General features: G+C 45.2%; 4 protein-coding genes across 4 annotated transcripts; 2 read left to right on the top strand and 2 right to left on the bottom strand.

Moving 5' to 3' along the window:
* Positions 1-1,940: 1,940 nt before the first annotated feature.
* Positions 1,941-2,705, bottom strand: PCOAH_00009290 (Ribosomal protein L13; the record flags this gene model as incomplete). Its single annotated transcript, XM_020057738.1, has 2 exons — positions 1,941-2,490; positions 2,617-2,705. The coding sequence occupies 2 exons, from the start codon at positions 2,703-2,705 to the stop codon at positions 1,941-1,943; spliced, it is 639 nt and encodes a 212-aa protein (XP_019913134.1).
* Positions 2,706-3,498: 793 nt separating this feature from the next.
* PCOAH_00009300 (Ser/Thr kinase) lies at positions 3,499-7,569 on the top strand (the record flags this gene model as incomplete). Its single annotated transcript, XM_020057739.1, has 1 exon — positions 3,499-7,569. The coding sequence occupies one exon, from the start codon at positions 3,499-3,501 to the stop codon at positions 7,567-7,569; it is 4,071 nt and encodes a 1,356-aa protein (XP_019913092.1).
* A 530-nt stretch (positions 7,570-8,099) lies between these two features.
* On the bottom strand, positions 8,100-10,265 carry PCOAH_00009310 (Uncharacterized protein; the record flags this gene model as incomplete). Its single annotated transcript, XM_020057740.1, has 3 exons — positions 8,100-8,174; positions 8,285-8,404; positions 8,637-10,265. 3 exons carry the CDS (start codon positions 10,263-10,265, stop codon positions 8,100-8,102), a joined length of 1,824 nt encoding a protein of 607 aa, XP_019913189.1.
* A 1,461-nt stretch (positions 10,266-11,726) lies between these two features.
* Positions 11,727-12,659, top strand: PCOAH_00009320 (Uncharacterized protein; the record flags this gene model as incomplete). Its single annotated transcript, XM_020057741.1, has 1 exon — positions 11,727-12,659. The coding sequence occupies one exon, from the start codon at positions 11,727-11,729 to the stop codon at positions 12,657-12,659; it is 933 nt and encodes a 310-aa protein (XP_019913291.1).
* Positions 12,660-14,622: the final 1,963 nt, after the last annotated feature.

Genomic DNA, 14,622 nt, shown 5'->3' on the forward strand with positions numbered 1-14,622 from the left:
TGCTGCCTCCACCGTGCGTCCTCGTCACTGCACCCGTAGATCATTCGTTAGGGGCCTGCCGAGGGGGGGTTGCTTCCATAGGCAAACACATATACGCTTCGTCCTGAAGTGGCATATTTTCAGGGAATCCCCGCGCGCTTTACGTAGGATCAAAAGCGCGGCTCTACGCCTCCACCGCAAGAACAAAAACTACTTGTGCAGTGTGACCCCCTCTATCTTTACCCTTCCGGGGGTGGTTAAACGTAGGGATGGCTAACTCAACGATCCCAAATTGTTCCTTCCAAATCAGTTCACACGAAGCAAAGTGATATAATAAGTCACTTTCCACGTGGCATGAATGTTCGTGATAACTTCACGCGTGGGAGGGGAAAACAGGTCCGCGCGTTCGCCAGTACAATTTGTTTGAAGCGATCTGGTGAACGAGTGATGATCCACTAGGCGGTAGCGCAAAGTAGATTTAAAGGGCGCCGGGAAAAAAGGTAGCCAAGAAGGGGATAAGTGGCTGAGTGGATAAGTAGATAAATAGATGATCCGATGAGCGGATAAATATGGGCAAGGAACGAGCACTGTTCTAATAAAATATAGCGTTAATGCGAACGGAATGAAGCGTGAACAAATTTTATCGAACCGACTGAACCGATCCCCGCGCGCAAAGGCACGAACGCTACGGTGTTCGCCCCATCCCTAGTTGCTGAGCCGTAAAGGTAAACCTCGCCTTACGCCCTGCGCATACAAGCATGCACGCTGGGGGATGGTCGCTAAAAATTGGCACTCTCCAGAGGCGTTGAACATCCGTTCAAAGGCTTCCTCAAGCCGCTTCCTATCGTTGCTTCTCCGGTTTGTTCTTTTTTTTTTTTTTTTTTTTTTCACAAAAAGGGAAAGCAGCACAAAATGGTATTTTTATGGGTAATTTGGTTCACCTGTTTTAGTAGGAGGAAGGGGGGGCCATTTCCAGGTGGAACGCCCCATCAGGTATGCATCCTATTAGGAAGTCCCTTTGCGTATACTTATGCATGTACATTTTAAAGCCCCTTCTCCATAAAAAAAAGGGGGTAGGGGGGAGGATCACCCCTTTTGTGAAGCGTGTTTATGGTTGGGGCTCTGCCTAAGTTTGATTCGAGGGGTAGGAAGGAGACGCCCCCGTGAAGATACATTCCTGCATGTATGCGTAGATCTACCTGTGCAACTGCTTATATAGATGCTCCTCTGTACGCACATACTAACGAGTGCATTCCCCTTATTGTACAAATTACTCGCAAAATGAAAATGCTTCTGGGGGCAATGCACAAATAGACGACACAGAACTATACGACCGTATATACAGGCAGACGTGGAGGATCCTTCAAGGTTTGTGTTTGGGGGGGGGGCATTTCAAGATGGTCTCTCAAAATGTGGTTCCCTTGTCCAAGCCACATTCTGTCGCGTGCCACGTATCGCTTACCGTTGGAGCTATGCGACAAGGCAAATATCGCTGGGGAATCATTGCCCTTTTGAAAATTGCGCAGCGTGCCCGCAATCGAGAGAGGTGAAGCACAGGATGAGGGGTAAAAAGGTGGTGGTGGTGGGTTACTATAAAGGGGATGTACACCACGCTGCTTTCACATTCGTTTTTTTTGCTAATCGGGTGCATTCAAAACGAGCGATAATGCGACGCTCTAATAGGATGTAGAGTAGGGAACGCGCATGCACTGGCTGATGGGGGAAGGGGTGTCCCCTTTGACTACACCTTTGACATTCCGCTTTGTGCGTGTCTATGTAAAAGTAGAAATGTCCCTCCATGGGGCGAAATTCAAAATATATGAAGGGCTCCATGCAGGAAAAAAGGACCACACCAGGTGCTCCTTCAAAAAAGGAGGAATTGTGTGTGTTTTCCTGTCATGTACAAATACTAAAAGGAAAAAAAAAAAAAAAACAGGGGGGATGGGGGAGATTCCCCCATTTTAGACGACTGTGAATGCCTTCACGACTTGCTGGTCCGCAGTGCGGTCCATGTCCTTCTTCGGAACGATCACCTGGGGTATGCCCCAGTGCGGGTGGATAGCCCCCGGGTAGACAAAAAGCTTCCTATAATAAAGTTGACGTAGTCGATTGTTTGGGAGCATCCTCTTAACAGCTAAGTTTAAAATCATCGAAGGGTTTTTGGCGAATACGGTTTTACACGTTAAAATTTTGGGTCCCTTTGAGTAACTTTTTCTGGGGAATTTATACACCTTGGTGTCCCACGTGTGACCATAGAACTTCACGTGGATTGCATTGACTACTATGACACTACTGCTGTTCACTCTGTTTGGGTTGTGATCGACTCGGTACTTCCCTTGCAGCAACTTGCTAATGCACACGCTGAGACTTCCAACGCTTTTGTTGTAGGCGTCGATGACGAACCAGTTTCCCTTCTCCCTGTCGAATACGCTAATGGCATTTTTTGACACGTGCTCCTCTGCGAAGATATCCGTCTTGGGCATGTTCTTCTTTAGGAAGGGGGTGCTTTTCCTGCGGGGGAAAGTTTGGCAAAGTTTGGCAAAGTTTGGAGCAGTCGAATCTTTTTCAACGCAGTTTGGGATCACATTTGCTGCAATTTGGGGGCGCCTTTACACAGCTGCTGCGATGCACACTCACCACTGCACATTCGAGAAGGGGTTTATATTCTGCTCGTGGAAGGAGGCCTTGGGGTACCCGGCCAGTCTACGCGCGCTCACCCCAATCATCGTTCATTGTTGGTCCGTAACTCAAGGGGGGAAGAGTAGTTTGCAGGGAAAAAGTATAAAAACGCTTGGCCCATTGCGAGCCAGGCGGCAAGGCCAGGGGACACTAATTTAGAACTGACTCCAACTGTGTAGAAATATTTTCTGCAGGTTCGTCACCCCTCCGGGGAATGATCAACCTTTTTTCTTTTGGAAAGTATCGCATTTCCTGTGAATTTTCGGAACGTCCAAAAAAGGGATGCCCTTGTGAGGCGCGTTATACTTTGGGGGTACTACCTTTATAACGGCAAGGTTCCTGTTTTTTTTTTTTTTTTTTTTTTTTTTTTTTTTTTTTTTTTTTTCGTACCCATCTGCATACCTGTGGTGATACGAATTAAGTAGGTTGATCAGTTGGAAGTGCACCCGCTGGGTTCTGACATGCCGTTCTACGTTGGGGAAGAAGTAGGATGAGTGGAGGGGCGAGGAAATTTTAGCATAAGAAGTTACCCCAAGGGGGGCGCACTAAAGGGGACTTCCTTTTGCTTCTCGTAGAAGCATCGTATGAACAGATTACACAATAAAAGGGAAGCAGCATGGTGAGGCTGCCAAGGGGGGAAGCGTTTGCTCAACAGCATATGAGCGGCAGTTGTGGGAAGCTAGCGAGGTGTATAAAGGGGGCAAGAGGGGGGGCATCTCAGCAAAGCTGCACTTTTGTCAGATCCCCCCGTGTTTATGTCTATATAACTGCTGTACGACTGCCAGCATGTGACCACTTTTGACCCCCCTACGTGACCCCTTTTTGACTTTTTAACGCGGGATGAAGAAAACGGACGAAGCGGAAAATAACCCCAAGAAGGGGAAAAGGAATGAGGAAGAGGAAGAAGAAGAGGGTAGTGCCATGATAAATTATGACCAACATCAGGAGAACTTTAACATGCGCCCATTTAGTAGCCACCAAAGCGAAGGCGGAAGTGAATCTACGCGGAACGACATACAGGTAGAGGTACCCCTGGGGGAATCGCGCCTTCACAGGTACTGCTCCGTGGAAGGAATGGACGAATCAAATACACATAGTTGTAACTCCAATTATAAGGAAGCGCAGGGGGGAACAGTAGAAGTACTCCCAAACGAACCCCTTCACGTGGTGGACATGAACTGCGACGATGTGCACTCGATTGTAAATTATTTGATCTCCGTGGAGAGGGAAGAATTTAAAGAGAAGTGCCCCGCCCAGAGTGGCAGCGATGATGACAAGTACGATGACACCCGTGATGACACCTGTGATGACAGTTACGATGAGGCCCATGATAGTGCCGAGGACGACGGTGGAAGGACTCATTCCTCCACGGACACGCCAGCTGTCTCTGACCCCCCCAACGTGTCGCCCCAAAGGAGCCTAACGGATCACATGGATAAGTACGACATAAAGTACAGGCACATATTCAACTCCATGGTAGACTACATTTTTTCGCATCCGAGTGTTAACTTTTTGGAGTTGATGAATAAGAGGGAAGGGGATGAGGGGGGTAACAGTACTTGGGGTAGGAGAAGATGGGGAAGTAGTTTATTGGGTATGAGAAGACCGATCAAATGGTACAACAACTGGACGTATGTTGGTCCCTCCAACCGCTATGACTCCGTCGTTAAACATATGAAATGGACAAGACACACCCCTATTAGTGACGAGGAATCCTCAAAAGGGTGTGAACTAAGTTTGCAGAAAGGTCAGTCAAGTGGGGAGCATCTCCCAAGTGACATTACTGGAAGGCATTTCAAAAGAGAAAGCGTCGACAGTGAAGCGACCTCCCATTGTGTGAACGCCTGGTGGAGGTACAACCTACAACAGAATGACCACCCGAAGGTCAGGGATCAAACGGAGAAGGCAAAATCGGGGGAAAGAGAGAACAGCCAAATGGACAACACACATAAAGTAGACACTATAAGGGCAAGGATAGAGACACTTCATAAAGGAATATTTTCCAGCCTTAATAAGCTAAGGAATAATCACAACGGATGTACCTCGGGGGAGGACCCTCAAGAAGAAAACAGGAAAGGTGAAGATATCCCAACGGTGGCAAATAGATCACGTAGAAATTCTATTTTTACCGACTTCAACATCGTGGGTCGTCTTCCCCTGTGCAATTCCCCCACTGATTGGAAAAGTGGAGAAGTCTATGTGCATGCTCCATGCGAAAGGAAGAAAAGCATAATAAGAAGCGTGAATAGAATTATGCGCGCCCTTTTACCTGAAGGAAGGAAGACTATCTTGTCATGTGTGAATACCGATGAGGATATATATGTTTGGTGCCACGTCCGTTTCGCTGACTTCACGCAGGTGGGTCCGTCCTATCTGGAACTTCCCCCAAGTGGACAAACCTCCAACTATTATTCTTCCCTTTTGCACACTGGAAAAAAAAATAGCAGGTGCAAAATGGACCAAGACGATAAGATTGAGCAAATGGAGAAAGTACAATTTTACTTCCAAATCAGGGAGTTCACAAGACAGCAGTATAAAATGAACATGCTTGGGGAGTACCTCCAGGTGAAGGAGCTTACTGAGTCGATTCGGCATTTGGGAGGAGATTCCCCCGGAGAGGGCAGCTACAACAACGCCCACTTCACTCGTAGAGAGGTACATATAAAGCGGTTCGAACTGTTGTACCAATATTATCTACAATTTTTAAGGAGGTTCTACTTGGAGGGTGACACTTCCACGGAGGAAGCAACGTTGATCCGGTTGAAGTGCAACATGTACGGTTTGGACAGATGCTCCAGCGATTGTGTGGATCAGCAACAAGGGGGGGACCCTTCCCCGTTGGGGGTGTCACAAGTGGAGACCACAGAGGTAACGTCTTCACGGGAGGAGTCGTCACATATGATACCTTCACCACATGATCGCCCTGTTGATCTTGTTGATCTTTCGAGGAAGGTGGGAAGTAGCCTCCCTGGGTGCCCTAGCTCCCACTCCAGCGATACCGCTCATCAGGACAATCCGAAGGTTGGTCCGCACCCCAGAGCCAGTGCCAACGAAATTTCAGAAACGCGCAAGATGAGGATCCTTCACAGATGCGCAAAAAGGATAAGACGTTTTTTACGAAGAACCAAAATGGACGAGCCGGAAAAGCTTCCCCTTAGGAAGATGAGGAAAATTGTAAAATCCCTGTGTGCAGTGTGCGCCGTTAGGTACAGGTCGTTCCTCTCGCATGAGCTGTTCAGTTTTGTTTTTAAATCGGCTTGGCGCAGGAAGCGTGTGAAGAGGGAAACGCAGCTCGATCGAACAGAACGGGAGGAGCTTCCCCACCAAGCGAACCTTCCACTTCCAACTACGCAAAGGAGACCAGTAAAAATAATCCTGAAGAGGAACATAAAATCCTGCAGAGATCCCCAATTGGAGAAGCACTTCAAACTGGATGATAGCCCTGAGAGGAGTGGCAGAAATGGGGGGGTGGTTAAACACAGCGTGGAGGAGGTAGCTAGGGAGGACCCCCCAAATGGATCCGTCATGGATCATCCTGTTGATTCTACCACCGCGCCTCCAAGTGAGGTTTCTCCCCATCGCAACGTCCTCATCGAAGAGGCGAAAAAACCAAACGTGATAAAAAAAAAATTAATCGAAGTGGGAACAAAAAAGACAAGGGAAAAATGCACAAAGGACGTAAAGGGATCCGACAAGGGGAAGAAGAAAAGGACCCGCTCAGGTAAAACACAAAACGATGAAGATGTAGCGAAGAAAAGGAAAAGGGGTAAATCCCCCCACGGTAAATACTTACCGACGGATGGTGTTAAAACTGAGCAAGGCGATCAACGAAGAAAAGAAATAAAGACCAGCGCCTACCGTAGTAAGTATTCCCGGAGACACACTTCCCCCAGTGATGAGCAACCAAAGCGCAGCAGGTTGGGTTGCAAAACACATAGAAAGGAAGCCCAACAAAGGGGCATTTATTATGTTTACTTGAAGGGAAATTTGGGGGTCTATTTGAGTCCCCAAATGGAGGTGATTTATGAGAGGCGCAATTTATTTTTTAAAGGGGACGATAGGAAGGGGAATCCCTTGGATATGCACTTCGACGAGGTTTTTTCTCATGCCTTCTTCAGCAAAATTTTGCCGACATGTGTAGACAAGATCTGCGTTAGGAAGGTCTCCACTGGGTCCCCCCAAAGAGGGGGTGACAGCGATGGAAGGGGGAGAAGCGGTAGTATCCATAGCCGTAACAGTAGTAAAAGTAGTAATAGTAGCTATAACCGTGGCAGTGATGACCGTTGCAGTGGTGACCGTTGCAGTGGCCAGGGAAGACGACGCAAAAACTTCAGGGATCACGCCACCATATGGAAAGGCACCACCAGTAGTATCCACAAGCTGAAGAGGGACCAAGTTGTGGCTCTCTTTCAAATTTTGTACCAACATTTTTATAAATGCTTTTCCAGGCTGAACGTGCGTTCCTTGCTGGGGACGTATTGCAGTGGCTGTTCTGTGAATGACAAGGGGGGGGATGAAAGTCGTGAAGTGGACAAAATGGACGAAGCGGGTGAACCGCCCAAAGCGCAGAACGAATATTACTACCACACCTTTTTAAGCAGATTCCCCCCCTTGAGGGGGAAAAAAACAGTAGCGTACCCGCCCCAAGACTTCTTCAAATGTTTTAACAGAAAGTTCATCCGAAGAGTCATTTATCATGTGAATAAAACACTGGGAGATTTTTCATTTATGCAAAAATTGTTCGACGAATATGAACATGTGGAACGGGTGTGTGCAGGCAAAATGGCGAAAGTGTTTTTGGATTGTAGTGATTATGAGGTGACCTTTCATGAGGAGGATAGATATTATAACGTCATTAAGGACCACTTCATGAAAGTCATTATCCCATTTTGCGAGGAAAACAGCGCTTAGCGAGAAAGTGCATTTTTTTTTTTTTTTTGTGCGTGGCGGATGTGCATACATTGCCACTTTGTCCTTATGATTTGATTATCCTTTTTTTTGGGGGGGGTTCCCCTACACAGAAATAATGTTTTTCCACCCCGGATGCCCACTTTGGCAATTTTGTAAAAAAACTGTTGTTTCGTTGTAACTGTTTTTTTTTTTTCATCTTCTCAATGTGGATCATCCAGAAGGGGTGAAAAGCTAGTAGGGGGAGAGATATTTCAAGGAAATCCATTTTGATAGGCACAAAAGTTATGGAGTTATGGGTGCGACGAAAAAAGGAAATTAAAGGGGGGGATATAACACGAAAAAGGGGAAATTAAAAGCCTGTAAAAAAAATGCCCAGCAAAATGACCGGGCAAAACGAAACAAATAGACGGTGCTCTTTCCGCCAGTGCAGCGAAAGCGTGGTTAGCCACATCGCCACGTCCATTCGGCTGAGTTCGCCAACCGAGGAGCACAAGAATCGTCAATGCGGAGCGTGACGAACGGATCCCGGTTCACAGTTTAATGTACTTGACGTTGTCTCTGATGTCGAAGGGGTTGCTATTCTTGTTCATCATTTTTTTCTCGCTCTACGGGGAGGGGGAAGTGTAACGAAAAAATGTGAAGGACAAAAGTAATAAATACACAAAGCGAACAAAGGGGGGACAGCAAGCAAACTTTATCAGCTCACAGGCCGTACCTTCATCAGCAGGGCGTTTTCCTTTTTCAACTTCCGGTTCAGACGTTGCGCCTCCTTGACGGACTTCTTCCGCTCCCTCTTTTCTTCGGGGGTTTCGTTTTTGCCGCGCGTGGTGTTTATCTACAGGTGGGGAAGTGTGGACGTGTGGATGTGTGGACGTGTGGACGTGTGGATGTGTGGACATGCGTTTCAAGTGAACTGGTGGGAAATGAATGAGTGGCACATATGCGATGAGTAGGCGTTGTGCAGAGGAACACCCACGAATAGACGCATGGGCGTTGACGCAAGAGAGAGTGACCTCTTCATCGATTTGCCGCATTTCCGCTTTAAACCTGGCAAGCGAACTACTTACATTTTCCAGGACTACGTAGCTCTCCAGTTTGGCCTCTTCGGCCACTTTCTCCTTCTCCCTGTCCCTCCTCCTCGGGTTTGCGTTGCCCTGAGGGAGAGGGTTAATCAGCGGGTTGGCAGAAGCGGGGGTAGGGACCTTCTTGGGAATAACTAACTTACAGGGGTGGTTTGTTGTGTTCGTCTTGGTCGTGAGGATTGTTTCGCAATCGTATGACAGTGATGAAGACGATGCATCAGAGGAGGAGAAGAAATTCTCCCCGGATGCGTCCGAATGGGAGTTCTCTTCCCCATCACCCTTCCCACGGTGACCTTCTTCCTCCTTTTGTGAATTTAAAATTTGCAAAATTTTGATTTTGTCCTCTACATTTACGTTGACAAGTGTATTATCTGTATTATTTGCTGTACGATTTTTTTTTTTTTTTTTTTTTTTTTTTACAACAATATTTTTTATTTCATTCAAATTCTTGCTGTCGACTTTTTGCATTTCCAGCTTGACCAGATCGCTCAGCTTTAGTGCGTTCGGGTCGCTTTCGTCTGTGTTTGTATCCTTTTGTTTTTTCTTCTCACATGTGGATATTCCTGCGTGTGTACCTTCATCGAAGATGACGTATCCGTTCTCTTTCGGGTTGCCTCGTTTACCTTGGTCACCGCCGCTGCTACCACTACGAAGGTGATGATTCCCTGGCAAACGGGCTGCCTCCACATCGCTAATCCCCCCGTCGGTGGTGTCTCCGTCCTCGCTTTCTCCAAACTGGTTTAGTTGCATCGAATCGTCAGTCAAATAAGTGGCACTCATACCCCCCATGGGGAAACTCCAATCGTCGGGGGTGCCCCAAATGAGATCCTTTGGCACGTCTAACTTATCCTCCCCACTCACATCCTGTGCTTCGTACACAAAATTATCATTCAGTTCTTCGTAGTTGTCCGCTTCGAACGTTTTAAATAGTTCTGTTTCTTCTTCATCTGTTGGCTTAACCTCAAAAAGGTTATTCTCTGCTTTGGATTTTACACTTACAAAATTGGGACTTATAGTTTTTAGGTGTTGTTCATAGTCATACCCGTCATCTGGGAAGTAACAATCTCCATCGAGGTAGGCCATAGGGTCCTCCTCCTTCCGTCGTCCTTTGATTTTTTTTTTCCTCTTCTTCTTCTGATTTTCCATCATTTTGATGTTCGTCTCACTTGTGTTGTCTATGGCATGTTCCCAACGTTGGCTTCCTCCATTCTGCTTACTAGCATAGCTGGTTGTTTCTTCTTGTGTCCCCCCTGGATGTTCCACCCTAAGGGTAATACTCTTCTTGTCCTGCTTCCTGTTTGATACGGACGTAGAGGACGCACCATTAGCGCTTCTTCTTCCGTAAATTTCCCTGATGAGTATTTTCTTTTCACTTTCAGTTAGCTTTTCTTTAATGCCAAAATCTGTCGGGTCGAAGTTTTCCATCAGTGATGACATCTCGGTGTCGTCCAAAAAAAATTCATTAGCTTCACTTTCTCCACAAGACAGTTCATCATACTCATGCTTCTCGTTTTTACTAAATTCACAGACTTCTGGAGGTTCTCGGAAGGTCACCTTTTTTATTCGGCAACCACCTCCACTACGTCCCGCAACTGCACTACTTCCCCCTTTCATGGTCCTTCCAGGAATTTCAGCGTGTTTCCCAAGTAGGTTAGTTTTTTCTTCCCACTGAAGAAGAACAACGAACCGGAAGACGTCTCACGTCAGGCGTACTGCCTCCCTCAGCTTGGCTGAATATAGGCCAGCTTTGTTACTTTCGCTCTGTAGTTCTTCCTCACAAATGGGGAAACCAATAAGGATGCATGCTAACTCAACGCATGCATTTGCGGACTCGTTTTAGCAGCGCTTCTCCAATGGCGCCCTCTCGATCCGCATATACAGCCACGGGTCGCCTATATGCAAAAAGGTAGGCCCCCCCTTTCCACTCTGCTCACACCAAAAAAAAAAGAGAGGAAAAAGGAATTATTTTTGGCCTTAAAAAGTGAGAGAACGTAATGCATACAATACGGGCGGTAAACCCATATTAAGTAGGTACAAACTTCCTATGCTAGCAAAGTCGCTATCTTGTAGAAAACGCGGAAGATAAAGTGGTGGTCGTCCTTTTACTTGTTCCTTCCGAGTTACTGCGCTACGAAAAAAATATCACTTGTGATGGGAGAAAGCGATTTTATTTATTTTTTTTTTTTTCTCATTTTTGTGGCGTAAAAAAATTGCCACGATAAAAGGATGGAGAAAAGATTGTTTTACCACCTCTGAAAAAGTCGGGCTGTTCCCTTCCAATTCGGTAGGCCCCCACGTCGCCGCGTAGGAAGGGTTGCGCATGGTTGGAAGTGCATGCCGGGTTCGCACCTGTATGGAAATGAATACCGCATTATTTGCGCATACTTCGATTTGCTCTATTTACTTTATTTTTATATTTCTGTTTTTTATTTTTTTCATTTTTATTTTTTTATTTTTTTTTCTTTTTGGGATTTTCGCGAAGGGTAGACCACATCTTAGAAACCGCGTGGTGCCCCCTCTCTACGGAAAATCACGTCGGGGGAAGAAATGCCCAAGGGAGCAAAGGACAATTGTGGGCAGCACACTGACAACGAACCTGTGAGCCACACCACATGGAAGAGTGTACCTGCCGCACTTTGCTAGACCAGGAAGGGGAAAATTCCCCAGTAAATCAGCTTCACATCCACTGCTCACATAATGGGCACAAAAAAAAAAATATATATATATATACTTGCGCAAAATGGCATTTTTTGGGGGGAGAAAAAATAACAAAAGGATTTTCCCCTCTAACCATCTAGCAACGTCGGGCGCGCTACCCGTGCGTGCAGCGATGAGCCAAGCCCAGCTGGGGATGTACTCACCGGAGTGAGGGCACAAGTGGGTATTATGCACATGCACATATATAGTACCCTGGTTAGCTGCCCTTCCCGTCCAAAAAGTCCTGTAAGACTTGCCAGCAGGGAAGGCACACGTTGGGAGAACAGGTTGTACGTCGCGTATGTGTACACTACAGGCGGATGAATCTGGTGAGCCAATCCAAATTGTTTTTTCACTACTTCACAAAGTACGACGAGTATGGGAAGTCTTCGCCCCCTTGTCAATATGACTTATCTGTGGAGGAGGACATTCGATCGGCCCACCTGGCATTTGAAAGGTATAAACAGAGCTCTGCTCAGTGGGGAGAAGAGAGCACCATTCAAGTCCTATTTCCAAGAAAAGAAAGAAGCCATAAAAGAAATGGAAGAATCTTACAATTTAGAAGATGCCTTCTTAAGACGTATTTCAAAAATGAACAACAGTGCGTTGGCACACACATGTGAAGATATTAACAGAAGGAGAATGAATAACCATTACATGTGGGAGTTAGTTCACGACAGAGTGAGAGCAATTAGAAACTCCTTCAGTGCAGACGAGTTAGTTGTCATGCTTCATGCCTACTGTAACAGCTTGTCGTTTGATCCCAATTTTACCCATTTGGTAAATTTATTTTGGGAATTGCTGGAAGATAAGATAGATTATCTTGACTACTTATCGCATATAGCTTTATACTACTGTGCAGAGAAAACAAAAAATGAAAAAAAAATGGAGCAAATTACTGCTTTGCTTCTAAATACGCTGCTAAAGAATGGATCCCCCGAAATGAAACTCACGGAAAGGGGGCTAGAGATTATTTTAAAAGCTGTTTGTAAGAGCGAAAAGATAGTGATCCAAAAGGAACACGTCACATCTGTTGGAGAACTTATACAAAAAGTGGATGTGAAGGAGGTGCGAAATGTATTGTTGTGTCTCTCTTTCTTTTTTAAATATAGCTCTTTTGATGAACCTTTCCTTGCTATTTTAAAAAAAATTCAACAGTTATTAATTTTTAAGAAGATAAATCCGTGTACTGTTTTGAAGTGGTTGAGCGTTACGCCGAAGCTTTGCAATGAAAATGCCGCCGCTCTGCAGGGGGTTAGGAGCACTTTGTGCGTTGCTCACCTGGCGCAGCGAATAAGCACTGGGAGGTAGAGCGTTCGCTTGCGTTCTACCGTAGCACGTGCTGTCTCATAGGTGATATTCAACACATGTGTGTGTTGGAGGGGAGGCGAAAACTTCTTCCCCGTCCCGCGGTCACCATGAGGCATCGTTTTGTCTGACAGGTTTGCTTATCCATCTGCCCACCTATTTATTTACTCTTTTGCACGTTTTATGTGCCGCTTTATTCACCATTTCGTGGGAATGCGTACATGAATTTCTTCCCTGTTCGGCTGTACACATTACGTGTGGGTGACAACGTGTGGTACACATGACAGTGTAAATGGGCAGAGGAAACCAATTTATTCGAATTGTTTTATTTGAAGTTACTTTTTTTTGTTCTCAATCGCCACCCGAATGAGCTGCACTTCGGAGTGTCATTCTTTTTTTATTGAAACGTTCCTACACCGCAAGTTCATTTTATCAGAACATACAACAGGTTACAACTGCCAACCTGGGAGGGGCCCACCGCAGCGCCATCTTCATTTTCATTAATTTTAAAAGTGCAACTTTTCACACAGTGTGAGGTAAAAAGGCTCGCCAGAAAATGTTTCCAACCTTTTTTTTATAAACGGTTAATAAAAAAAAAACGAAAAAAGAAAAAAAAAAAAAAAAAACAACAACATAAAAGAAACCGCAGAAAGGAAGTAAAAAGATGTACAAGCTTTTTTTTTTTTTTTTTTTTTTTTTTTTTGCACACATCTTCGCACATAATTTTGTTTACGTTTTTTTTTCGCTAGCTCTTTTCACCCCCCCTTTTACGTGAAAGTTATGCCTCCTTCGCTTAACTCGAAGCAGCCGTTTTCTTGTTTTTTTCTTGTGTGTCCCTGCTTTGCAACATCATTCGCGATGCTGCCAAAAAAAAAAAGGTAAATGAATAACCAAAATGAACCACCACCCCCATATACAACTGGTCGAAGATCCTTTTTTTTTTTAATTTCCGCGCGATCTCTGCATGGCCGATCATCCAGAGGCCACTAAGAACAGAGTATGTGTTGTTCACCTTCACATTTGGCTGTTCGTTCGGTTGCCTGGTTGGCTGTGCAACAACTCGCTCATATTTTCACGCACAACTTTGCGCACAATTTATCTACACATCTTATATGCCCATTTTATATGCACAGTTTGTATGAACAACTTTTTTTTTTTTTTTTTTTTTTTTTTTTTTTTCATAGTTAGCCATCATCTTTTTCACAGTGTAGACGTTCATACAAATTTTTTTCCACCAGTACAACCGAGTTGCCCTTTCCCAGGAAGTTAGCTTTGAACACACCGTTGTGGTGGACACGCATGTCCACCGCTATGGGAAATGGGCAATGTAGAATTCTTTAGGACTTGTCCTTCCCTACAAGAGTGTATTTATATATATATATATGCGCGTTTAAACGAGTCCATAATTGCATACCTCTTCGTACGTGAATTCGTTTTTGAATACCCCTTTTCTCATGAGTGTATTTTTTTCTTATAAACCCTCTTGGCATATTACGCATCGCCAAACAACTATGATCCAATAAAGAGGCCGTTTTATTTCATAAACATTTTTTTTTTTTTTTTTTTTTTTGAGAAATCCTTTTTAAAGTAGTATTATGTGCACTTAGGAAAAATTGTATTCAATTTTGATGCGTTGTTGGTGGGGCCTACGAATTGTGCTGCTCCGCCGTGAACTACTGTGAATCACCCCTAGTCGATCTGTGCATGTTCACCAGCGCGGGTTCGGCTTTACGGAAATTAGGAAAAGATCGTCGCTGTTTTTTCGTTGTTGCATTTGCCTTTTCTTTTGCTTTCGCTTTTGTTTTTGTTGCTTTTTTTTTTTTTTTTTTTTTGTCAGTGTGTTGACGGTGCTGCATGCGCTGCATCGTCGCTTCTTTTTTGTTGCGCCAACTGCTCTTTTTACGTTTTTCACCTTTCCTGCCGCTGCTTCATTTTAACCTATAAACATTCCTATTCCTGCGTCTTA

Source organism: Plasmodium coatneyi, chromosome 4, assembly GCF_001680005.1.
Source record: "Plasmodium coatneyi strain Hackeri chromosome 4, complete sequence".
In the NCBI taxonomy this organism is placed as follows: domain Eukaryota; phylum Apicomplexa; class Aconoidasida; order Haemosporida; family Plasmodiidae; genus Plasmodium; species Plasmodium coatneyi.